This window comes from Sus scrofa, chromosome 2 (genome assembly GCF_054392235.1).
Source record: "Sus scrofa isolate SSC_HxYL_T2T_F1_AM1 chromosome 2, Sscrofa_HxYL_maternal_Yorkshire_Landrace_v2.0, whole genome shotgun sequence".
NCBI lineage: Eukaryota > Metazoa > Chordata > Mammalia > Artiodactyla > Suidae > Sus > Sus scrofa.
Window position 1 is genome coordinate 14,424,141 of NC_139384.1, and position 25,974 is coordinate 14,450,114.

General features: G+C 38.5%; 3 protein-coding genes across 3 annotated transcripts; all 3 read left to right on the plus strand.

Annotated features, from left to right (window-relative positions):
- Positions 1–1,932: 1,932 nt before the first annotated feature.
- Positions 1,933–2,877, plus strand: LOC146405120 (olfactory receptor 4C3D-like). The gene has a single exon (XM_085011629.1). It carries the CDS (start codon positions 1,933–1,935, stop codon positions 2,875–2,877), a length of 945 nt encoding a protein of 314 aa, XP_084867755.1.
- Positions 2,878–10,865: 7,988 nt separating this feature from the next.
- On the plus strand, positions 10,866–11,792 carry LOC146405121 (olfactory receptor 4C3D-like). Its single transcript, XM_085011630.1, has one exon. The coding sequence runs from the start codon at positions 10,866–10,868 to the stop codon at positions 11,790–11,792; it is 927 nt and encodes a 308-aa protein (XP_084867756.1).
- Positions 11,793–20,135: 8,343 nt separating this feature from the next.
- On the plus strand, positions 20,136–21,080 carry LOC110259555 (olfactory receptor 4C3D-like). Its single transcript, XM_021085048.2, has one exon. It carries the CDS (start codon positions 20,136–20,138, stop codon positions 21,078–21,080), a length of 945 nt encoding a protein of 314 aa, XP_020940707.2.
- Positions 21,081–25,974: the final 4,894 nt, after the last annotated feature.

Below are 25,974 nucleotides of genomic sequence, written 5' to 3' on the forward strand. Positions count from 1 at the left end.
CAGAAAAAATAAAAAAATAAGGTCTTACCTCAATTATCTCTGAAAGAAAAAAACACATGCTTTTTTCAGGAATACATTGATTATATTCATATTTTTCTTCCCTTCTCATTGGGAAATCCATGTCCCCCAAATTTCTCCATCTACTTGTAACACAGTAGCCTGTAACCAGGAATGATGGAGGAAGGATGCTTTGGGAAGATGGGAGAAGGAGGCATGAGAATGCATGTAGCAGAAATATAAAGGAGTGGGAAGGTCATTTATGTCCTGGATGGGTGACTTGCTGTTATTTGGTAATGAAATTTCAGGCATTAAGGGCATTTACCAGGGAGAGGCTTCATGGCTTTTTGTGAACAAACATGCATTCATATACACAGTTAGCATCCCATAAATATTTGTATGATGAGTGAGCTTTTAGTAGGTATTTACCGTAAGTCAAAGGCTTTAGATGTGTTTGCGTATGCATGTACATGTATATATATGTATAGTGCAATACCTAAGATACCTAGTAATCTATTTCTTCTTGCTTTTCATGTAAAATTTCTAGTTGTAGAACTTTGAAAATAAGGATGTCCTTTGCCCGATAGATCCTTGCATATTGAACACCTATGCAAGAGTTTTATTTTGTTTTTATCTTAATCTATGGAAGCAGTAAGTTTACTGAATATGATAATGTTAAGTTTTGTGTTGCACAGAATTACAAAAAAAACCATATTGATTACTAAATATTATAGTATCTTGTTAGTAAAAAGATGCAGGAAGAGTCTCTCCCAAGAGTCAACTAGTATTTTCACACTCACCATACAAGATGGGTCAGAAAAAACTAGAATGCCTCTTCCTTTCAAATATTTATTTCCGTTTTTCATAATATAGAGAGGAATGCTAAACAGAGCAGGAGGAGGGAAACACTTGACTTCCTCCGAAGTCTATGGTCTGGAGAAGCATGCATGTTCTCACCCATGGAGAATGGCAGTTCATAAGCATTTACTTAGTATCTAACAAGTTTCAGACACTGTAGACATTAGGCCAGGCACTATGGTAAGTGAAGAAACCATTGAATAGCACATGTGTTTGGGCAGGTACCAGGGAGGGTGTTGCCAACAACACGTGCATCTCCCTAACCTGGCTGTTTATGGCAGATAATTATTGACAGTGTCTTTCTTTCCACGTTTTAGAGTGGAGGATTCAGTTGTCAGTTTTCATGGACGAGAGGATAACTCTTACGTATATGAGGACCTCTCAGCTTACAGGATATATCTGAGAATCCCAATGTGTAATTTAACAAACTCAGAAGAGGGCTCAGAAACAGGAGACACTGAAGTGACATACAACGTCACTTGGAGATGGAACCCAGAGGATAGCCCAGATCTCTCAAAGATAGCACAGTGTTTTCTCAGTAAATTACACCTTCGGAGTTTCCCTATAGATGTTTCACAGGTGAGAGGTACTAGGTGTCTGAAGATGTATAAATCATCATGGAGAAATCAAGAAAGACTTAAAACAAGGACTGGGGCAAGATGGCCAACAACATGCTCCTGACTGACGGTGACTATTTTATTTCTCAAAAATTGAGACTACAGGAGTTCCCATCATGGCTCAGTTGTTAAGGAATCTGACTAGGAACCATGAGGTTGAGGGTTCGATCCCTGGCCTTTCTCAGGGGGTTAAGGATCTGGCTTTGCTGTGAATGTGTTATAGCTCGCAGATGTGGCTCAGATCCCGCATTGCTATGGCCATGGAGTAGGCCGTTGGTTACAGCTCTGATTTGACCCCTAGCCTGGGAACGTCCATATGGCACAGGTGGGGCCCTAGAAAAGGCAAAAAAAAAAAAAAAAAAAAAAAAAGAATTGAGACTACAATTCTTTCCTGATTAATAGGTATCATTCTTTATTTTTTGTAGATAATTCAGGTCTCGGGAAGGTGCTCCTTTGCTGAATGGATCTCGCCTTGCCTCCCAACAATGTGACTGAATTCGTTCTCTTAGGACTCACACAGAATCCACACTTGAGGAAAATACTCTACGTGGTCTTTTTGTTCATTTACCTAGTTACCCTCCTGTCAAATCTGTTCATTGTCATTATCGTTTCCCTCAGCCCCACACTTTCAACTCCCATGTACTTCTTTCTCACTCACTTGTCCTTCATAGATGCCTCCTTATCCTCTCTCAATACCCCCAAAATTACCATTGACCTGCTGCATCAGAGGACAACCATCTCCTGGGGTGGCTGCCTGACTCAGCTGTTCTTAGAACATTTCCTGGGAGGATCAGAAATCATCGTTCTCATTGCCATGTCTTGTGACCGCTATGTGGCCATCTGCAAGCCTCTGCACTACACGACCATCATGCGACATGGGCTCTGCCAGCTCCTGGTGGTGGTGGCCTGGGTTGGAGGGCTGCTCCATGCCATTGTGCAGATTCACTTAGTCCTTGACTTGCCCTTCTGTGGTCCCAATGTCATTGACCACTTCATGTGTGATTTCTTCTCACTGATGGAACTTGCCTGCACTGAGAGCTACTGGCGTGGAATAGTGGTATCAGCTAACAGTGGGGGCATGTGCTTGGTCTTTTTTTTCATGCTAATCATCTCCTACATAGTCATTCTGAACTCTCTGAAATCCCATGGCTCTGAAGGAAGACGCAAAGCCCTCTCTACCTGTGGCTCCCACTTTATAGTGATGGTACTCTTTTTTGTCCCTTGTATATTCACCTACATACGTCCTGTGGCTACATATTCTGGGGACAAGTTGGTGAGTTTGTTCTATGGAAGCTTCACTCCCATGTTAAATCCCATCTTTTATACAGTGAGAAACACGGAGGTGAAAAATGCCGTGAAGATTCTGTTGAAGAGGAGAGTAACTTGGGTTGTGCATGATGCCTAGAAATTGATAAAATACACAAGGAGTTGCAAATTGTAAAGGAAAAGTAAGAAATCTTGTAGATTATTGACAGAAAACAAGGCCAATTCTAATACTTGTGATTATTTAAATGTCTAGGCCTTTATTAGGCATTTTGATAACATTTACTATTTTTTAGCCAGCCTTTAATGTGCGTGTTCATCGCTTCAGAATTGACAATGGGAGAAAACCTGTATAACCCCAGTTTAAGAGTAGAGAGTATGTTTTACTTCAGAGTCTTCCATGGCTTTACTAAATTCTTTACTTGTGTTCCTCGGATGGAATTGGCTTTTCCAGGGCACCTTGGTCCCAGGACTTCTTCCATTTTTGCTAAGCCTGTATGAAAGCAAAGAAGGGATAGGGGTTCTTAGTGGCTGCCTAGGAAAGGAACAGTTGCAAGAAGGAATCGCTAGATTTTTTCTAATGTGATTTCACAAAAAGCAAAAACAGAGTCCCTCATAAAAGAAGACTTCAAAATCCATTTGTGTACTTGACATAAAATATAAGCCAGAAAATTTAAAAATTCCTCTAAATTTGCTCTCTATACTTAAGTATCCTATGGCTCACAGCTTTGAATATCAAAGAAATGTTTTCATTTTCCATACCATGACATGAGTCATTTGACCCAAGATTAAGCATCTTTATCCAAGTGGAACATTAAGGACGTGAGTAGGATCTAAAGCGATTGCTCTGTATGTCTGATACATATATTTACATATATTTACATTAAATTAATACTGTATTGACTATCAGGCATAATCCCATCACTTGATTGACCCTATGAAAACCTGCAGTTCCGTTGCAAGTATCTCCATTTTACAGAAAAGCCAAGTAAAGCCCAACGTGTTTTACTAATTTGCTTGCCTTTCACATCACCCATGCTTCCTCCATAAGTTGTGCTAGGAAATGGCACACTGGAATGCAGCTTCCTTTCAAAGTTTTAGCCATAAGCTTCTAATCCAAGGCTTTAAAACTCAAACCTAGGAGTTCCTGTTGTGGCACAGCAGAAACAAATCTGACTAGGAACCATGAGGTTGTGGGTTCGATCCCTGGCCTCGCTCAGTGGGTTAAGGATCTGGCGTGCCCGTGAGCTCTGGTGTAGGTTGCAGACACAGCTCGGATCTGGCATTGCTGTGGCTGTGGCATAGGCCGGTGGCAACAGCTCCAATCAGACCCTTAGCCTGGGAACCTCCATATGTTGTGGGTGTGGCCCAGAAAGACAAAAAAAAAAAGAAAAAAAAAAAGAAAAAACCCTCAAACCTACTTTTTTTGTAATGAAATGTGATTATCTGTTGGGTCTTTAAACAGCAAATCCAACTGCAGTCATAACAATTCATTCACTTTGAACTTCAAGGTGGTATCATCCATAAGATGTAGACTTTCTCACATGTAGCAATGTATTTCATCACTGTAGTTATATTCCTCTCTTTGAACATTCAAGCTATGCCACTTCACTTTCACAAAAGGCCAGCACTGGAATGGTAACAGGGTTCTCTGTGTGTGTGTGTGTGTGTGCAAAAGCAAATACCCCCTCCAGATTTCTTTCTCATCAGTGAAAAAATGCACTAACATCGACCTTCATAAACTCGAAATGGCTGAGTTGAGCGTTCAGAAAGTGGGAGATACTTGCAATGTGCTTCTGCGTATCTGGAGAATACCAGGAAATTCTGTGTTATTACATCTCTGTTCATCCAAGCCTCTCTGCCTCCAACACTCTACCTCACGTTACTTCTCACAAAATCACTTTCTCCAAGTCAGTGGTTAAGCTTTCTTCCATCATCTGACCACATTGTAATGCCCCAGAATGGCACTGGGGAGAATGTTTACTAAGTTGTGCATGGCTTTCTCCAAGGAGGCAAGAATATACAATGGAGAAAAGAGAGTCTCTTCAACAAGTAGTGGCTAGTATCAACCAAAAAGTGTACGACCTAACATTGGAGCGTTAAGCTGTATTTGGTGGGTATTCTGAGAACTCAAGCCCGTGAGAGTGCCTTTCAGATAATGCAGAGCAACAGTTCTGAAGAGGCAAGGGGAGGAGCCAGGATATATGGGAGGTTTTGCCACAAAAGATCAGGAAGTCAGAGCACCAAGATTGCTATTAGTAAAAGAGGACTTCATGAATCACGTTAAGGAACTTAGCGCTTCTCCACGTTCGGGAAGATACAGGGGTCTGGGCTCCCTGAGGTCATTTCTTGGATAGGCACCTCAGCTCTCTGGGTCAGGGTCCTGTGCTTTCTCATCCTCAGTCTCCTCGGGGGACACTCTGGGATCTCTGCAGCAGGTGGCTGCTAAGTGGCCGGTACCACGTCCTATTTGTTTCCATCCTGAGTTCCCTCAAGGCTTCCCTTCAAGATGGCTGTAATGTGCTGGCTTGATGGCTGCCACATCCTTTGTTTACTCACGTGGCCTGCAACATTTTCGTTCACAATCCCTCCCTTTGCTCCAAAAATTCAACCAATATCTGAACCGTTTATGTCCTGTGTCCCTAGGAATTTCATCCCAGACCAGGTGAGATATATACTGTTGATATGCCAATCCTGGTGATCACTTATGGATTAGGCCCTGTTGAGAAGTTAAAATTCTCAGGAACCCTCTGTCTTACCGTGCTAATGTGATCCAGGAAATATTTTCCTTTCTTCTTCCCTCTCACAGCTAGAACCACCCTATTAGAATTATTCTATGTCATGAATATGGTCTGTTTATTCATGATGTTCAATTTTACTGGAGTCGTGGATACGCGTTGGTTTATGTAAGAGAAAACATCTTATAAAACAGACAGGATATAAGTCACACAGCTGCTGACATTGGCAATGTCATAGCACATAGCAACAGGAGATACAAAGCAAACAATTTGCAGACAATAGAATTAAATTAATGTACTGAGTTTTAGTCTGGTTGCAATAAACCAACAAATCCACCGGAGACCTGACATTCTAGAATGGTCAGCTAGAGTGGGGAGGATGGTTCATCTTTGTTCACATAGGTGTTATTTATCAGTCTGTTGGGGGGCATAGCACAGAAGGAAACCCTTTTTCTGGAAACCAAAGATCAAAGGCCAGGGTATTTCAAAAAAATATAAAATTATAAATGATATTTATGACTTCCTTCAGTCCCCTCTGTTTAATGAGTGCTGATCTGCATGAACGCCTCAGGTTTTCCATCAGAGTTTTGCCATTTGTTACTCAGTTCAGTGATGTTCTCTAAGTACAGCCCACCAGAACCTTGAATTTCTCAACATGTTCCTTTTTCGAATTTTCTTGTAGATCTTCATTTTAGGAAAGACTTAAGGTAAAGTAAAGATTTCCCATAAAGGACAAAACCTAAAATGGCATGGTTAAACATTTGAATACAACGTAATTGGCAGGATGGAGGGAGATTTCTGTGATATACAACATTGTAAGAGAGTAGCAAGGATTATGACTGATATATATATATATATTCTATTGGGGCATGTCAAATGTTAGGAATCTCATATACATTTTGGAATATCTATAATAAACACATTTATCTATACAATATAATCAAGAGTTTATCTCCAATCACTTGACAATGTTTCTCATGCAATTTAACAACCCGAGAAAGCCTAATTAAAGTTCCTCTCTGCGATGTTTCAGTGTTCTTTTGAAGGACCCCAGAGTTAGCTGGAAGCTAAAAGAACGTCAGTTAGATTTTGTGATTTGAGAAATTTGTAAAAATATCAAAAAAATTACAATGAACAAGATCACAAGTCACTCTGAAATAATATTTATTGAACCAAAATGCCAAGATTAAAATAAAAAAGCAGGAGTTTCCATTGTGGCACAGCAGAAACGAATCTGACTAGGAACCTTGAGGTGGAGGGTTCAATCCCTGGCCTTGCTCAGTGGGTTAAGGATCCGGCATTGCCATGAGCTCTGGTGTAGGTCGAAGATGCGGCTCGGATCTGGCGTTGCTATGGCTGTGGTGTAGGCCAGCAGCTGCAGCTCCAATTAGACCCCTAGTCTGGCAATCTCCATATGCTGTTTGTGCAGCTCTATAAAGACAAAAATAAAAATAAAAATAAAATACAAAAGCAAATACAGGTCACTTAAGGGCACAAAAATCCACATGATATCAATGGCAGTGCTCAAAGAAAACTTTGTTCTTTTAATAGAGGTAGAAAATGAAATCTAGTCTTGTGTTAGCTTCTTTTTTAAATTTTTTAAAAAATAAAATTTATGGCCATTCCAAGGGCATATAGAAGTTCCCATACAATCCATTTGTTTGAGGTCAGAAGCCTATAAAAATATTTTAAAGTTAGTGTTTTGATTTGACTGCCTACAACACACCCCAAACAAAATCAGCCCCAGTTGGCCCTTTCGTGCTGAGATCTCTTTCGGTATAATTTAGGCATTTCCTTCCCTTGATTGGACAGATCCTTGTCACTTTCTGGCTTCTATGCTGTGGTACTGACGCCATGGATCACCAAGGCTCAGAATTTAGCAAACTAGCTTCTTATTTCCCCTTGGAAAACCATGCTCTTATGCCCTGAGTTGTATTTTCTACTTATACATTGTAAATAGTATTGCCTAATTTTTCCTTTCCATAGGTATCCTTTGAGATTAAATGTAAATGACAATTAAAGGCATTTTACCATCTTTGAATATAATTTAAAAATGGAATTCTTTCCATCATTATCTTATATATCTAATTCCAGAACTGACACAGGAAACAACTACTTTGAAGAGGTACTCTAATTTTTAATTGGGGTGAGGTGCCGATATTATGATAAGGTTCATAATATAATCTACTGTACACCAGAAAATTATATTTAAATGTTATGATGAGCATGAATGGTAGGCAATTAAGAATAAAATATTGGAATTCCTGTTGTGGCTCAGCAGGCTAAGAACACAACATTGTATCTGTGGGGATGCAGGTATGACCCCTGGCCTTGCTTACGGGGTTAAGGGTCTGGCGTTGCTTTGGCTGTGGCATAGGTCAGCAGCTGCTGCTCTGATTTGATCCCTGGCCTGGAACTTCTGTATGCCATGGGTGTGGCCGTTAAAAGAAGAAAAAAATGTATAATGAAAAAAATTTAAATCAGATAGTACCTACATACATGTTTAATTTATTTAATCGTCAATATTCAGACTTCAAATTATGCCCATTTCTTTTCAAATACCAGTTTCAGATATGATTCACTTACCTTTTTTTTTTCTCATCTGTTTTCTTGTGCTTATATAAACCCAAGGAATAAATCAAAATTAAAAGTGACTAGAATAAAAGAACTCTGCATTTAAGTTATGCGAAATAATTGGATTGTTGGCATGATCTGCAAATGGTGATGACGTAGCCCTGAGGTCCAATTAGCCACAGTTTAGAAACTTCACAGCGTTTGCCTGCAAAGAGAATATATGGGAGCGCTTTTAAGGCTCAAGAGAAAGGCTTTAGGCAAAAGTACTATTTATAAATCAACAAAGACACTTATTGTAGGTGAGCTAGTTGGTGTTTTTAATATTACAAGTTCTTTCTTGGTGAACCTACAGCTGCCCCTAGGTGCCCTTTCCATGGAGCTATGTCAGACAAATTCATAGGTGAGGGTTTTTTTGTTTTGTTTTGTTTTGTTTTTCCAGAAAATCATATTCATAGACACTTGGGTTTAAATGTATCTTACAAATGTATATAATCACTTCTCATCCTCACTAGTCTCAGCATTATATCCCTTTCCCAGCATGAACATGAAGAAAGATAGTCAAGTATAACAGCATGAATTGGAGAAGTAAAAATATTTGGAGTACTTTTCTCAGGGAAATGTATTTCAATTATTTAGAAGAATAATAAAAAGAGATTTATATTAGGTAGAATAATTATGCAATTCAAATTTGCATCCAAAATTTTCTCCACACTATATTACAACTAAAGAATACTCCTAGATATTGCACAATCTTTTGAAAAACACTTCTGTTAAAAAGTACACATTGCTGAAAGAAATGCACTGTATTTTAATTATTCCATTTCTCCAATGTTGAACATTCCAAGTCATTCCTAAGTTTTCCACAACTCTTAGCAATCGTATAGACATATATGTAAAGTATGATTTTTCTTCTTTAAGAGTATTTTCCTTTAGGGTTTATTCCTAGAAAGAGTATTGTGGAGCCAAAGAAAAATGAAGTAGTGATTTTTATTTCTTCATAGTTTTCTCTAAATCACTTTCAGCAATTATATCTAATTTTCATTTTATTAACACTGTACTTTTCTCCGAATTGCTGGGGGGACTCCAACTCAGAATAAAGGAATGCAGTGAAGTGGATGCACTTTGTTTCCACTCATGTAGACCATTTTCATCTTAGAAAATTAAAAAAATATAGATTTTTACTCAGTTTTCTTTGAAAGAAAAAGAATACATGCTTTTTGCAGGAATATGTTTTATTATATTCATATTCTTGCTTCTCTTTTCATTGGGAAATCTATGTCCCCCAAATTTCTCAATCAATTAGTAAGTAACACAGTAGCCTGTTACCAGGAAAGGTGGAGGAAGGATGCTGTGGGAAGATGGGAGCAGTCGGCATGAGAATGCACGTGGCAGAAATACAAAGGAGTGGGAAGGTCTTTCATATCATGGATGGATGACTTGCTGCTCTATGGTAATGAAATTTCAGGCATTAAGTGCATTTAACAGGACAATCTTCACAATTTGTGTGATCAAATATACATTCATATCCCTACTTGAGTCCAATAAATATTTGTATAATAAGTGAACATTTAGTAGGTATTTGTATTAAGTAAAGGGATTATAAATGTTTACATAAATGTACACATGTATATATATGTGGAGTGCATTTCCTATTTTACCAAGTAGAATATATCTTTTGGCTTTTCATATTAAATTTCTATTTTTAAACTTTGAAAATAAGGATTTTCTTTACTTGATAGATCCTTGCATATTGAATGCCTATGCAAGAATTTTGTTCCACTTTTATCCACATCTATGGGGCAGTAGGTTTATTGAATATGGCTACTTTAAGTGGCATGTGGCACAGAATTTTAAAGAATAAACATTGATTAATAAATACAATAATATTTTGTAAGTAAAAAGACCCAGTAACACTGTCTTACCTGGAGGCAATTATTATTTTCACACTCACAATATTAAATGTGTCGGAAAAAAACCTAGAATGCCACTTCCTTTCAAATGTTTGTTTCTGTTTTTCACAAAGTAGAGAGTAATGCCAAGCAGAGAAGGAAGATTAAAACACTTGAATTCCTCCTAGGTTTATGGTTTGGAGAAGCATGCATATTCTCACCCATGGAGAATGGCAATTCATAAGCATATAGTTAACATCTAACAGGTTTCAGACCCTGTAGACATTATTCCAGGCACTGTGGTAAGTAAGGATACAGTTGAATCACATATGTGTTTGGGTAGGTACCAGGGAGGGTGTCGCCAATAACATGTACATCTCCCTAAACTGGCTGTTTATGGCAGATATTTACTAACAGTGCCTTTCTTTCCACGTTTTAGAGCTGAGGGTTCAGCTGTCAATTCTCATGGAAGAGAGAGTAACTCTTACCCGTATGAGGGACCTCTCAGTTTACATGATGTATCTGAGAATCACAGTGTGTAAGCTCACAAACACAGAGGAGGGCCCAGAATCATGGGACCCTGAGATGACTTACAAAGTCACCTGGAGATGGAACCAAGAGGAAAACCCAGATCTCTCAGTGATAGCACAGTGTTTTCTCAGTAAATTACTCACCCAATGCTGCCCTATAGATGTTTCACAGGTGACAGGTACTAGGTGCCTGAGGAGATGTAAATCATCATGATGAAAGTAAGAAAGAATGGAAACAAGAACTGGGACAAGTCTCCCAAGAACATGCTCCCGACTGACAGTGACTGCTCTATTATAGTTCTAAGACATTGAAGCTAAAATTCCTTTCTGATTAATAGGTATCATTCTTTCCTCTTTTGTAGATCAATCAGATCTCAGGAAGGTGCTCCTTTTTGCTGAATGGATCTCCTCATGCCTCCCAACAATGTGACTGAATTCGTTCTCTTGGGATTCACATGGAATTCACAGTTGTGGAAAATACTCTTCATGGTCTTTTTGTCCATTTTCCTATTTACCTTGCTGGCCAGTCTGTTCACTGTCATTACCATCTCCCTCAGCCCCACACTTTTAGCTCCCATGTACTTCTTTCTCACTTACTTGGCCTTCATAGGTGCCTCCTTCTCCTCTGTCACTGCTCCCAAATTTACCATTGACCTGCTGTATCAGAGGACAACCATCTCCTGGGGTGGCTGCCTGACTCAGCTGTTTTTAGAACACTTCCTGGGAGGATCAGAAATCATCGTTCTCATTGCCATGTCTTGTGACCGCTATGTGGCCATCTGCAAGCCTCTGCACTACATGACCATCATGCGACATGGGTTCTGCCAGCTCCTGGTGGTGGTGGCCTGGGTTGGAGGGCTGCTCCATGCCATTGTGCAGATTCACTTAGTCCTTGACTTGCCCTTCTGTGGTCCCAAAGTCATTGACCACTTCATGTGTGACTTCTTCTCACTGTTGGAACTTGCCTGCACTGACAGCTACTGGCGTGGAATAGTGGTATCAGCTAACAGTGGGGGCATGTGCTTGGTCTTTTTTTTCATGCTAATCATCTCCTACATAGTCATTCTGAACTCTCTGAAATCCCATGGCTCTGAAGAAAGATGCAAAGCCCTCTCTACCTGTGGCTCCCACTTTACAGTAGTTGTACTCTTTTTCATTCCTTCTATATTCAGCTACATACGTCCTATGGCTACATATTCTGGGGACAAGTTGGTGAGTTTGTTCTATGGAAGCTTCACTCCCATGTTAAATCCTATCATTTATACAGTGAGAAACACGGAGGTGAAAAATGCCGTGAAGATTCTGTTGAAGAGGAGAGTAACTTAGGTTGTGCATGACGTCTAGAAATTAATAATTTATATAAATAAGGAGGTTTATATCTGTTGTAAATTGTGAAATAAAACTAAGAAGTCTTGCAGATCATGACAGAAAAAAGGCCATACAAATATTTGTTGATTATTTATTAGTGGCTAGGTACTTATTAGGCATTTTCATAACATTTAATATTCTTAGTAAGACTTCAATAGTCATGTTATAGCTTTAGAATAGATAATAAGAAAACAACTATATTGCCACAGCATAGACTATGTTTTACTCCAGAGTCTCATACTATTTTACTAAATTGTTTACTTGCGTTCCTCAGATGGAATTGGCTTTTCCAGAGCACCTAGGTCTCAGAAGTTCTTCCATTTTTTTTTTTCTAAGTCTGTGTTAAAGCCAAGAAGAGATAGAGATTCTAAGTAGGGGCATAGGAAAGAAAGGGACAGTTGTAAGAAGACTAATGAGGGTTTTTGTAATATGACTTTACCAAAAGCAAAAAGAGAGTCATTCATGAAATTGATAAAAAATAATTCACAATCAATTTCTTTCCTTGGCACAAAGTGTATGTCAGAAAATTTGAAGTTCAAGTAATTTAATTGCTCCTACTCAAAGAAGCCAACAACCCAATTGAAAAATGGGCAAAAGACCTGAATAGAAATTTGTCCAAGGAAGATGTACAGACAGCCAACAAGTACATGAAAAAATGCTCAACATTCCTGATTATTAGAGAAATGAAATTCAAAAGTACCATGAGATACTACCACCTCACACCAGTCAGAATGGCCATCCTTAATAAATCCACTAATAACAAATGCTGGAGGGGGTGTGGAGAAAAGGGAATCCTCTTGCACTGTTGGTGGGAATGTAAGCTGGTACAACCACTATGGAGATCAGCATGGAGATACCTTAGAAATCTACACATAGAACTACAATATGACCCAGCAATCCCACTCTGGGGCATATATCTGGACAAAACTCTCCTTAAAAAAGATACATGCACCCACATGTTCATTGCAGCTTTATTCTCAAAGGCCAAGACATGGAAACAACCCAAATGTCCATCGACAGATGATCGGATTAAAAAGATATGGTATATATACACAATGGGATACTCAGCCATAAAAAAAACAAAATCATGCCATTTGCAGCAACCTGGATGGAACTAAAGACTCTCATCCTGAGTGAAGTGAGTCAGAAAGAGAAAGACAAATACCATATTATATCACTTATATCTGGAATCTAATATATGGCACAAATGAACCTTTCCACAGAAAAGAAACTCATGGACTTGGAGAACAGACTTGTGGTTGCCAAGGGATGGGGGGGAGTGGGATGGACTGGGAATCTGGGGTTAATAGATGCAAACTATTGCCTTTGGAATGGACTAGCAATGAGATCCTGCTGTGTAGCCTGGGAACTCTGTCTCGTCACTCATGATGGAGCATGATGATGTGAGAAAAAAGAATGTATACATGTCTGTGTAACTGGATCCCCTTGCTGTACAGTAGAAAACTGACAGAACAGTTTAAACCAGCTATAATGGGAAAAATAAAAATCGTTATAAATGAAAAAGCTACTAAAATGATATTAAGCAGATATAAAATTTAGGATAGTGACCCCAAATGAAAATTTTATTTCTATCATGATTTTTACATTTTCATATTTTATCACTCTAAATTTCTTCCCATACCTCTCACTTGACACCAAAAGCACCTAAGTATTATGATTATCCCCATTCCACACACGACAAATAGTAAATTTTGAAGCAGTTCAACAACCCACCCATTATCAGAGACAGAGCTAGTATTCAGATCTCCATTCTTTTAAAACCAAATCTGATACTCTTTCAATAGTTTCAGGGCTGTCAGAGAAAAGACCTTTCCTTCAGATCCTACCTTATTTTGTAGTTGTGTAAAATTTCCTTTCAGGAAGTTCCTGTTGTGGGTCAGTGGGTTATGCACGGGACTAATATCCATGAGGTTGTGTGTTCCATCCCTGTCTTAGCTCAGTAGGTTAATTATCCAGCATTGCTATGAATGATATGGGTCTGTAGGTCACAGATCCAGCTCACATTCAGCCTTGCTGTGGCCGTGGCATAGGCTGGCAGCTGCAGCTCCAGTTTGACCCCTAGACTGGGAACTTCCATAATGCCACAGGTGCGGTCCTTAAAAGCAAAAATAGACATAAAATTTTTTTCTAATTACGTAATTATATGCTGTACCAGTATAAAAAAAAAAAAATCAGTGGGTTCTCAGAAAGCTGTACGGCCTACCGGTATCTAGGATGCTGTGGGATATGAAACAGAAAGAAAATACTTGCCAGTACTCTCTTGACCCATAACTGAAACAACTATCCAAAGGTTATTGGAACCCTTTTTCTGTGGGGAAGAGTTGTCAGTGATTATAAAATTTAATGGCACATTGTTTAAACTGATGTGAAAATTATGAAATGTTCTGAAATGGTTACAACAATGTTATAAAACTAAAATTGTATATACTTAATTTATTATAGAAATTAATGGGATATCAGAAAGTTTAATTAGACCATATGACCTGTAAGTCAGTGAGCCTATATATTCTTCCTCTACATCCTCTGATCTTTACGTTGAATACAGAGTTTTAGTACTTGTATTTGATTATATTTTGGTATACAGAGATATCTTGGAGCATATGCCCTCGACCACAATAATGTTTTCGATTAATCTTTATCACTAGCAGTTAAGTGTGGGTGCTTTTCGAAGGCACACTGTAAAATACATCTGTAAAATAATTTCACTAGTAGACATTTGGCTTTTCACTTAGTTCCTTGAATCTGGAATCCTCTTTGAAAACTGAGGAGAAGAGTATATGAAATATGTTTATTAAAAAAAAGGAATTAGTACTCCATAGTTGACCAAAGAAAAGGATTTCTCAAATAAACAAATACCTAACTTATGAGAGCTTGTTGTGAATGAAATGCGGCTCTTTCCATAAATGATGTCTGCTTCTCAAATAAAAATGAAAGCATATGTGTGTCTCTGTCATAGAAGTGTTTATATTTGCCTGTTGTGACAGAATGGGCCAGCTCCCGTTTCCTGGCTAGAGTATGCTGTATTGAAGAAACCAGTTGAACATGGATATAGCAATAGGTAGCAAGTATATGGTGGTTATGAAAACATGATGAAGAACATTAGCTTCAGGATCAGGAGACATGAATTGTATTCACACTATGCTGGTTTCTTCTTTTTGGACCTTAAACAACTTGCCCTCTTTGTGCAAGTGATTTACTTAGGTAAAAGGGAAGGTGTTTCCAGTTCTGTGATTCTGCCCAAGCCAATATGTTTATTGTCATAAATATGGCTCTATTTGCTTTTCATTCAATTATAAGTAAAGCTGGAAGATTTCTGAGACCACATTGCACTTCTCATTCTTGGCAAACAACTTAGGGGCTGTCCTTATGGACTGAAGATTTTTTTGGAATGGATGAATACAATGGGATCTCTGCTCTTGAGGGCTTTGTTGTTTTGAGACTGTTTCTCTACCTATTGAAATGTATGAAACTGGCCATAGAACAGTGTAGTGGGTAGCTGTTTTTTTTTTTTTTTTTTTTTTTTTTTGTAAATTGGTCTCTGAACCTACTAAATATCATACCATACCTTAATTAGTCACTGAGTAACTGTTCAACCATCCTTATATAATTACTCCTGCTTTCATTCTGATTTACCCAAGTTTTGAGATCCTGTGTTGCTGTCCACATAGGGTTTTAAACCACTCTGTTTTTGTATTTGTAGTCTGGAAACAGCCTTTTCTGGTGTTACTCCTGTTACTCCCCTTGTGAAAATTGTTTTCATGGGCATGTGTCACTGATTTGGATCTAAACTTTAATCATTTTCCGTTCCTTGCTACTCAAGGTCTTAGGGCTAGACTAGATGGGTGTAAGGGTTCTAAAACAAGCTTGATACCCTGCACTGTAGCTTTTTAAGTAGAGACTGGATCACCACTTAATGAATAGATTTGAATCATTCCTGAGGTTCACGATGATGACTTTTTCAGAACATGCTAAGTCTCTGAAATATGGCTTTTATTCTAGAGTTCAGAGACTAGTTCAAGATACTTCCAGGATCACACTTAGTTAAATCCACATTCCTTATAATTTATTAGATAATCTAAAATCTTCATTCTAACTGTTTTGTTGTCTACCATCACAAATATTATTTTGGCGCTAAAATATTGGACTGTTTAATCGCACTAGGTTGAGTCCTGTGGCTTCAGCTTTCTCTACCTATTTTCCTTCATGACACATGCTGCTCACAGTGACTACATTCTCTGGAGCCCATCCAGAGTTACGTACAATTTATTTTTCTTCTTCTTCACTCATGCATTTTGGAATATGGTAAGTGCGTTTCTATATGGGAATATTCCTGAGTTGAATTGAACTGCATATACTTACAAAATAATTTCAGATACTGGTATTTATTTATTTAGTATAGTATTGTTGTAGGTCTTACAATTGGGGGCACTATAATAAGAGTATCATGACATTTTTGTTGTAAACCAACAACTTTAAGATAAGGAAAGTGGCACAGGATTTAGTGATCTAACTCTTTTCTTCCACTTGGAAAATGGTGCTCTTATCCCATGTGTTGTATTTTCTACTTATAAATTGTGACTATTATTGCCTAATATTTCTTTTCCATAGGCATGATTTTGAGGTTAAATTTTAATTATGAATAAAAGCATTTTACCATCTTTGTAGATACTTTAAAGATGGAATTCTTATCTTATACATCTAAATCCAGAATTGGCACAGGAAACAAGTTCTTCGAAGACGTAGTGTACTTTTTACTTGGTGTGAAGTGCCAATATTATAATAGGGTTCATAATGATTCCCTAGCGTACATCAGAAAATGATATTTAAATATTATGTTGAGCATGAATGGTAGGAAATTAATAAAACATTGACATTCCTTCAGTGGCTCAGTGGGTTAAGAACACAACGAAGTGTCCGTGAGGATCAGGTTTGAACCCTTGCCTCACTTAGGGGGTTAAGGGTCTGGCATTGCTGTGGCTATGGAGTAGATCTGTATCCACCACTCTGATTCAAACCCTGGCCCAGAACTTCCATATGCTGTAGGTGTGGCCATTAAAAGAAGAAAATAAATGCATAATGAAAAAAATTTAAATTGGATAGTTGCCTAAGTGTTTATTATAGGTTAGTCAATACTCAGGCTCCATATTACACACATTTCGTATGAAATACCAGATTTCAGATATGATTCATTGGCTGTTTTTTTTTTTTTCCTCATCATATTACTCAATTCTCATATAGACCTAGAGGATAATTTACAATTAAAGATGAAACGAATTATATGAAATAATTGGATTGTGTTCATGATCTGCTAATGATGGTGAAATAGCCCTGAGGTCCAATTAGCCACAGTTTAGAAACTTCACAGCATTTGCCTACGAGAAGAATATATGGTAGCACTTTTAAGGCTCAAGAGAAAGGATTTATGCAAAGGCCTCATCAAAGACACGTAGTGTAGCTGTGCTAGTTGGCATTTTTAATCTTAGAACCTCTTTCTTGGTGACCTAACAGCTGCCAGGTGCCCTTTCCATGGAGCTCTGTCAGACAGATTCATAGGTGAGATTATTTTTTTCCAGCAAATCAAATTCATAGACTCTTGGGTTTCAATGTATCTTACAAACTTATATGATCACTTCTCACCCTCACCAGTCTGAGCTTTAAATCCCTTATCCAGCCTGCAAAACATGAAGAAAGATGGACTCAAGCACAATATTATGAATTTAGGAGTAAAATTCTTTGGAGTATTTTTCTCAGTGATAAATATTTAAGTTATTAGAAAAAATAAAGTGAGATTTAAATTATGTAAAATAATTATGTGATTCAAATTTGCATCCAAAATTGTCTCCAATTTACATTATAACTTAAGAATATTCCTAGATGTTGCACATGTTTTTGAAAAGCACTTCTGTTTAAAAGTACACATTGATCAAAGAAATGCGCTCTATTTTAATAATCCATTTCTCCAACATTAAACATTCCATGTCTTTCTAAATTTTCCATAGCTCTTAACAGTTGTATCAACACACACATATATATACAGTGATTTATATATTTACATATTGTATTGACACACACAAATATATAAAATTAACATATATAATGATTTTTCTCCTTTAGAAATATTTTCCTTTAGGTTTTTTTCCCTAGAAAGAATATTGTTGAGACAAAAAAGAAAAAAGAAGCAGCAATTTTTATATCTTCGCAGTTATTTCTAAATCCCTTTCAGTAATTATATCAAATTCTAATTTTATTCACAGGACACACTTCTCTGAATCCATCCATGGGGGAGTCCATCTCAGAATAAAGGAATGTAATGAAGTTGCTGAACTTTGTTTCCACGTATGTATAAAATTTCATCTCAGAAAAAATAAAAAAATTAAAATCTTACCTCAATTATCTCTGAAAGGAAAAAACACATGCTTTTTTCAGGAATACATTGATTATATTCATATTTTTCTTCCCTTCTCATTGGGAAATCCATGTCCCCCAAATTTCTCCATCTATTTGTAACACAGTAGCCTGTAACCAGGAATGATGGAGGAAGGATGCTTTGGGAAGATGGGAGAAGGAGGCATGAGAATGCATGTAGCAGAAATATAAAGGAGTGGGAAGGTCATTTATGTCATGGATGGGTGACTTGCTGTTATTTGGTAATGAAATTTCAGGCATTAAGGGCATTTACCAGGGAGAGGCTTCATGGCTTTTTGTGAACAAACATGCATTCATATACACAGTTAGCATCCCATAAATATTTGTATGATGAGTGAGCTTTTAGTAGGTATTTACCGTAAGTCAAAGGCTTTAGATGTGTTTGCGTATGCATGTACATGTATATATATGTATAGTGCAATACCTAAGATACCTAGTAATCTATTTCTTCTTGCTTTTCATGTAAAATTTCTAGTTGTAGAACTTTGAAAATAAGGATGTCCTTTGCCCGATAGATCCTTGCATATTGAACACCTATGCAAGAGTTTTATTTTGTTTTTATCTTAATCTATGGAAGCAGTAAGTTTACTGAATATGATAATGTTAAGTTTTGTGTTGCACAGAATTAAAAAAAATATATTGATTACTAAATATTATAGTATCTTGTTAGTAAAAAGATGCAGGAAGAGTCTCTCCCAAGAGTCAACTAGTATTTTCACACTCACCATACAAGATGGGTCAGAAAAAACTAGAATGCCTCTTCCTTTCAAATATTTATTTCCGTTTTTCATAATATAGAGAGGAATGCTAAACAGAGCAGGAGGAGGGAAACACTTGACTTCCTCCGAAGTCTATGGTCTGGAGAAGCATGCATGTTCTCACCCATGGAGAATGGCAGTTCATAAGCATTTACTTAGTATCTAACAAGTTTCAGACACTGTAGACATTAGGCCAGGCACTATGGTAAGTGAAGAAACCATTGAATAGCACATGTGTTTGGGCAGGTACCAGGGAGGGTGTTGCCAACAACACGTGCATCTCCCTAACCTGGCTGTTTATGGCAGATAATTATTGACAGTGTCTTTCTTTCCACGTTTTAGAGTGGAGGATTCAGTTGTCAGTTTTCATGGACGAGAGGATAACTCTTACGTATATGAGGACCTCTCAGCTTACAGGATATATCTGAGAATCCCAATGTGTAATTTAACAAACTCAGAAGAGGGCTCAGAAACAGGAGACGCTGAAGTGACATACAACGTCACTTGGAGATGGAACCCAGAGGATAGCCCAGATCTCTCAAAGATAGCACAGTGTTTTCTCAGTAAATTATACATTCGGAGTTTCCCTATAGATGTTTCACAGGTGAGAGGTACTAGGTGTCTGAAGATGTATAAATCATCATGGAGAAATCAAGAAAGACTTAAAACAAGGACTGGGGCAAGATGGCCAACAACATGCTCCTGACTGATGGTGACTATTTTATTTCTCAAAAATTGAGACTACAGGAGTTCCCATCATGGCTCAGTTGTTAAGGAATCTGACTAGGAACCATGAGGTTGAGGGTTCGATCCCTGGCCTTTCTCAGGGGGTTAAGGATCTGGCTTTGCTGTGAATGTGTTATAGCTCGCAGATGTGGCTCGGATCCCGCATTGCTATGGCCATGGAGTAGGCCGTTGGTTACAGCTCTGATTTGACCCCTAGCCTGGGAACGTCCATATGGCACAGGTGGGGCCCTAGAAAAGGCAAAAAAAAAAAAAAAAAAAGAATTGAGACTACAATTCTTTCCTGATTAATAGGTATCATTCTTTATTTTTTGTAGATAATTCAGGTCTCGGGAAGGTGCTCCTTTGCTGAATGGATCTCGCCTTGCCTCCCAACAATGTGACTGAATTCGTTCTCTTAGGACTCACACAGAATCCACACTTGAGGAAAATACTCTACGTGGTCTTTTTGTTCATTTACCTAGTTACCCTCCTGTCAAATCTGTTCATTGTCATTATCGTTTCCCTCAGCCCCACACTTTCAACTCCCATGTACTTCTTTCTCACTCACTTGTCCTTCATAGATGCCTCCTTATCCTCTCTCAATACCCCCAAAATTACCATTGACCTGCTGCATCAGAGGACAACCATCTCCTGGGGTGGCTGCCTGACTCAGCTGTTCTTAGAACATTTCCTGGGAGGATCAGAAATCATCGTTCTCATTGCCATGTCTTGTGACCGCTATGTAGCCATCTGCAAGCCTCTGCACTACACGACCATCATGCGACATGGGCTCTGCCAGCTCCTGGTGGTGGTGGCCTGGGTTGGAGGGCTGCTCCATGCCATTGTGCAGATTCACTTAGTCCTTGACTTGCCCTTCTGTGGTCCCAATGTCATTGACCACTTCATGTGTGATTTCTTCTCACTGATGGAACTTGCCTGCACTGACAGCTACTGGCGTGGAATAGTGGTATCAGCTAACAGTGGGGGCATGTGCTTGGTCTTTTTTTTCATGCTAATCATCTCCTACATGGTCATTCTGAACTCTCTGAAATCCCATGGCTCTGAAGGAAGACGCAAAGCCCTCTCTACCTGTGGCTCCCACTTTATAGTGATGGTACTGTTTTTTGTCCCTTGTATATTCACCTACATACGTCCTGTGGCTACATATCCTGGGGACAAGTTGGTGAGTTTGTTCTATGGAAGCTTCACTCCCATGTTAAATCCCATCATTTATACAGTGAGAAACACGGAGGTGAAAAATGCCGTGAAGATTCTGTTGAAGAGGAGAGTAACTTGGGTTGTGCATGATGCCTAGAAATTGATAAAATACACAAGGAGTTGCAAATTGTAAAGGAAAACTAAGAAATCTTGTAGATTATTGACAGAAAACAAGGCCAATTCTAATACTTGTGATTATTTAAATGTCTAGGCCTTTATTGGGCATTTTGATAACATTTACTATTTTTTAGCCAGCCTTTAATGTGCATGTTCATCACTTCAGAATTGACAATGGGAGAAAACCTGTATAACCCCAGTTTAAGAGTAGAGAGTATGTTTTACTTCAGAGTCTTCCATGGCTTTACTAAATTCTTTACTTGTGTTCCTCGGATGGAATTGGCTTTTCCAGGGCACCTTGGTCCCAGGACTTCTTCCATTTTTGCTAAGCCTGTATGAAAGCAAAGAAGGGATAGGGGTTCTTAGTGGCTGCCTAGGAAAGGAACAGTTGCAAGAAGGAATCGGTAGATTTTTTCTAATGTGATTTCACAAAAAGCAAAAACAGAGTCCCTCATAAAAGAAGACTTCAAAATCCATTTGTGTACTTGGCATAAAATATAAGCCTGAAAATTAAAAAATTCCTCTAAATTTGCTCTCTATACTTAAGTATCCTATGGCTCACAGCTTTGAATATCAAAGAAATGTTTTCATTTTCCATACCATGACATGAGTCATTTGACCCAAGATTAAGCATCTTTATCCAAGTGGAACATTAAGGACGTGAGTAGGATCTAAAGCGATTGCTCTGTATGTCTGATACATATATTTACATATATTTACATTAAATTAATACTGTATTGACTATCAGGCATAATCCCATCACTTGATTGACCCTATGAAAACCTGCAGTTCCGTTGCAAGTATCTCCATTTTACAGAAAAGCCAAGTAAAGCCCAACGTGTTTTACTAATTTGCTTGCCTTTCACATCACCCATGCTTCCTCCATAAGTTGTGCTAGGAAATGGCACACTGGAATGCAGCTTCCTTTCAAAGTTTTAGCCATAAGCTTCTAATCCAAGGCTTTAAAACTCAAACCTAGGAGTTCCTGTTGTGGCACAGCAGAAACAAATCTGACTAGGAACCATGAGGTTGTGGGTTCGATCCCTGGCCTCGCTCAGTGGGTTAAGGATCTGGCGTGCCCGTGAGCTCTGGTGTAGGTTGCAGACACAGCTCGGATCTGGCATTGCTGTGGCTGTGGCATAGGCCGTTGGCAACAGCTCCAATCAGACCCTTAGCCTGGGAACCTCCATATGTTGTGGGTGTGGCCCTAGAAAGACAAAAAAAAAAAGAAAAAAAAAGAAAAAACCCTCAAACCGACTTTTTTTGTAATGAAATGTGATTATCTGTTGGGTCAATAAACAGCAAATCCAACTGCAGTCATAATAATTCATTCACTTTGAACTTCAAGGAGATATCATCCATAAGATGTAGACTTTCTCACATGTAGCAATGTATTTCATCACTGTAGTTATATTCCTCTCTTTGAACATTCAAGCTATGCCACTTCACTTTCACAAAAGGCCAGCACTGGAATGGTAACAGGGTTCTCTGTGTGTGTGTGTGTGTGTGTGTGTGTGTGTGTGTGTGTGTGTGTGTGCGCGCAAAAGCAAATACCCCCTCCAGATTTCTTTCTCATCAGTGAAAAAATGCACTAACATCGACCTTCATAAACTCAAAATGGCTGAGTTGAGCGTTCAGAAAGTGCTTCTGCGTATCTGGAGAATACCAGGAAATTCTGAATTACTACATCTCTGTTCATCCAAACCTCTCTGCCTCCAACACTCCACCTCACGTTACTTCTCACAAAATCACTTTCTCCAAGTCAGTGGTTAACCTGAGCGCTTTCTTCCATCATCTGACCACATTGTAATGCCCCAGAATGGCACTGGGGAGAATGTTTACTAAGTTGTGCATGGCTTTCTCCAAGGAGGCAAGAATATACAATGGAGAAAAGAGAGTCTCTTCAACAAGTAGTGGCTAGTATCAACCAAAAAGTGTACGACCTAACATTGGAGCGTTAAGCTGTATTTGGTGGGTATTCTGAGAACTCAAGCCTGTGAGAGTGCCTCTCAGATAATGCAGAGCAACAGTTCTGAAGAGGCAAGGGGAGGAGCCAGGATATATGGGAGGTTTTGCCACAAAAGATCAGGAAGTCAGAGCACCAAGATTGCTATTAATAAAGGAGAACTTCATAAATCACGTTAAGGAACTTAGCGCTTCTCCACGTTCGGGAAGATACAGGGGTCTGGGCTCCCTGAGGTCATTTCTTGGATAGGCACCTCAGCTCTCTGGGTCAGGGTCCTGTGCTTTCTCATCCTCAGTCTCCTCGGGGGACACTCTGGGATCTCTGCAGCAGGTGGCTGCTAAGTGGCCGGTACCAGGTCCTATTTGTTTCCATCCTGAGTTCCCTCAAGGCTTCCCTTCAAGGTGGCTGTAATGTGCTGGCTTGATGGCTGCCACATCCTTTGTTTACTCACGTGGCCTGCAACATTTTCGTTCACAATCCCTTCCTTTGCTCCAAAAATTCAACCAATATCTGAACCGTTTATGTCCTGTGTCCCTAGGAATTTCATCCCAGACCAGGTGAGATATATACTGTTGATATGCCAATCCTGGTGATCATTTATGGATTAGGCCCTGTTGAGAAGTTAAAATTCTCAGGAACCCTCTGTCTTACCGTGCTAATGTGATCCAGGAAATATTTTCCTTTCTTCTTCCCTCTCACAGCTAGAACCACCCTATTAGAATTATTCTATGTCATGAATATGGTCTGTTTATTCATGATGTTCAATTTTACTGGAGTCTTGGATACGTGTTGGTTTATGTAAGAGAAAACATCTTATAAAACAGACAGGATATAAGTCACACAGCTGCTGACATTGGCAATGTCATAGCACATAGCAACAGGAGATACAAAGCAAACAATGTGCAGACAATAGAATTAAATTAATGTACTGAGTTTTAGTCTGGTTGCAATAAACCAACAAATCCACCGGAGACCTGACATTCTAGAATGGTCAGCTAGAGTGGGGAGGATGGTTCATCTTTGTTCACATAGGTGTTATTTATCAGTCTGTTGGGGGGCATAGCACAGAAGGAAACCCTTTTTCTGGAAACCAAAGATCAAAGGCCAGGGTATTTCAAAAAAATATAAAGTTATAAATGATATTTATGACTTGCTTCGGTCCCCTCTGTTTAATGAGTGCTGATCTGCATGAACGCCTCAGGTTTTCCATCAGAGTTTTGCCATTTGTTACTCAGTTCAGTGATGTTCTCTAAGTACAGCCCACCAGAACCTTGAATTTCTCAAAATGTTCCTTTTTCGAATTTTCTTGTAGATCTTCATTTTAGGAAAGACTTAAGGTAAAGTAAAGATTTCCCATAAAGGACAAAACCTAAAATGGCATGGTTAAACATTTGAATACAACGTAATTGGCAGGGTGGAGGGAGATTTCTGTGATATACAACATTGTAAGAGAGTAGCAAGGATTATGACTGATATATATATATATATTCTATTGGGGCATGTCAAATGTTAGGAATCTCATATACATTTTGGAATATCTATAATAAACACATTTATCTATACAATATAATCAAGAGTTTATCTCCAATCACTTGACAATGTTTCTCATGCAATTTAACAACCCGAGAAAGCCTAATTAAAGTTCCTCTCTGCGATGTTTCAGTGTTCTTTTGAAGGACCCCAGAGTTAGCTGGAAGCTAAAAGAACGTCAGTTAGATTTTGTGATTTGAGAAATTTGTAAAAATACCAAAAAAAATTACAATGAACAAGATCACAAGTCACTGTGAAATAATATTTATTGAACCAAAATGCCAAGATTAAAATAAAAAAGCAGGAGTTTCCATTGTGGCACAGCAGAAACGAATCTGACTAGGAATCTTGAGGTGGAGGGTTCAATCCCTGGCCTTGCTCAGTGGGTTAAGGATCCGGCATTGCCATGAGCTCTGGTGTAGGTCGAAGATGCGGCTCGGATCTGGCGTTGCTATGGCTGTGGTGTAGGCCAGCAGCTGCAGCTCCAATTAGACCCCTAGTCTGGCAATCTCCATATGCTGTTTGTGCAGCTCTATAAAGACAAAAATAAAAATAAAAATAAAATACAAAAGCAAATACAGGTCACTTAAGGGCACAAAAATCCACATGATATCAATGGCAGTGCTCAAAGAAAACTTTGTTCTTTTAATAGAGGTAGAAAATGAAATCTAGTCTTGTGTTAGCTTCTTTTTTAAATTTTTTAAAAAATAAAATTTATGGCCATTCCAAGGGCATATAGAAGTTCCCATACAATCCATTTGTTTGAGGTCAGAAGCCTATAAAAATATTTTAAAGTTAGTGTTTTGATTTGACTGCCTACAGCACACCCCAAACAAAATCAGCTGCAGTTGGCCCTTTCGTGCTGAGATCTCTTTCGGTATAATTTAGGCATTTCCTTCCCTTGATTGGACAGATCCTTGTCACTTTCTGGCTTCTATGCTGTGGTACTGACGCCATGGATCACCAAGGCTCAGAATTTAGCAAACTAGCTTCTTATTTCCCCTTGGAAAACCATGCTCTTATGCCCTGAGTTGTATTTTCTACTTATACATTGTAAATAGTATTGCCTAATTTTTCCTTTCCATAGGTATCCTTTGAGATTAAATGTAAATGACAATTAAAGGCATTTTACCATCTTTGAATATAATTTAAAAATGGAATTCTTTCCATCATTATCTTATATATCTAATTCCAGAACTGACACAGGAAACAACTACTTTGAAGAGGTACTCTAATTTTTAATTGGGGTGAGGTGCCAATATTATGATAAGGTTCATAATATAATCTACTGTACACCAGAAAATTATATTTAAATGTTATGATGAGCATGAATGGTAGGCAATTAAGAATAAAATATTGGAATTCCTGTTGTGGCTCA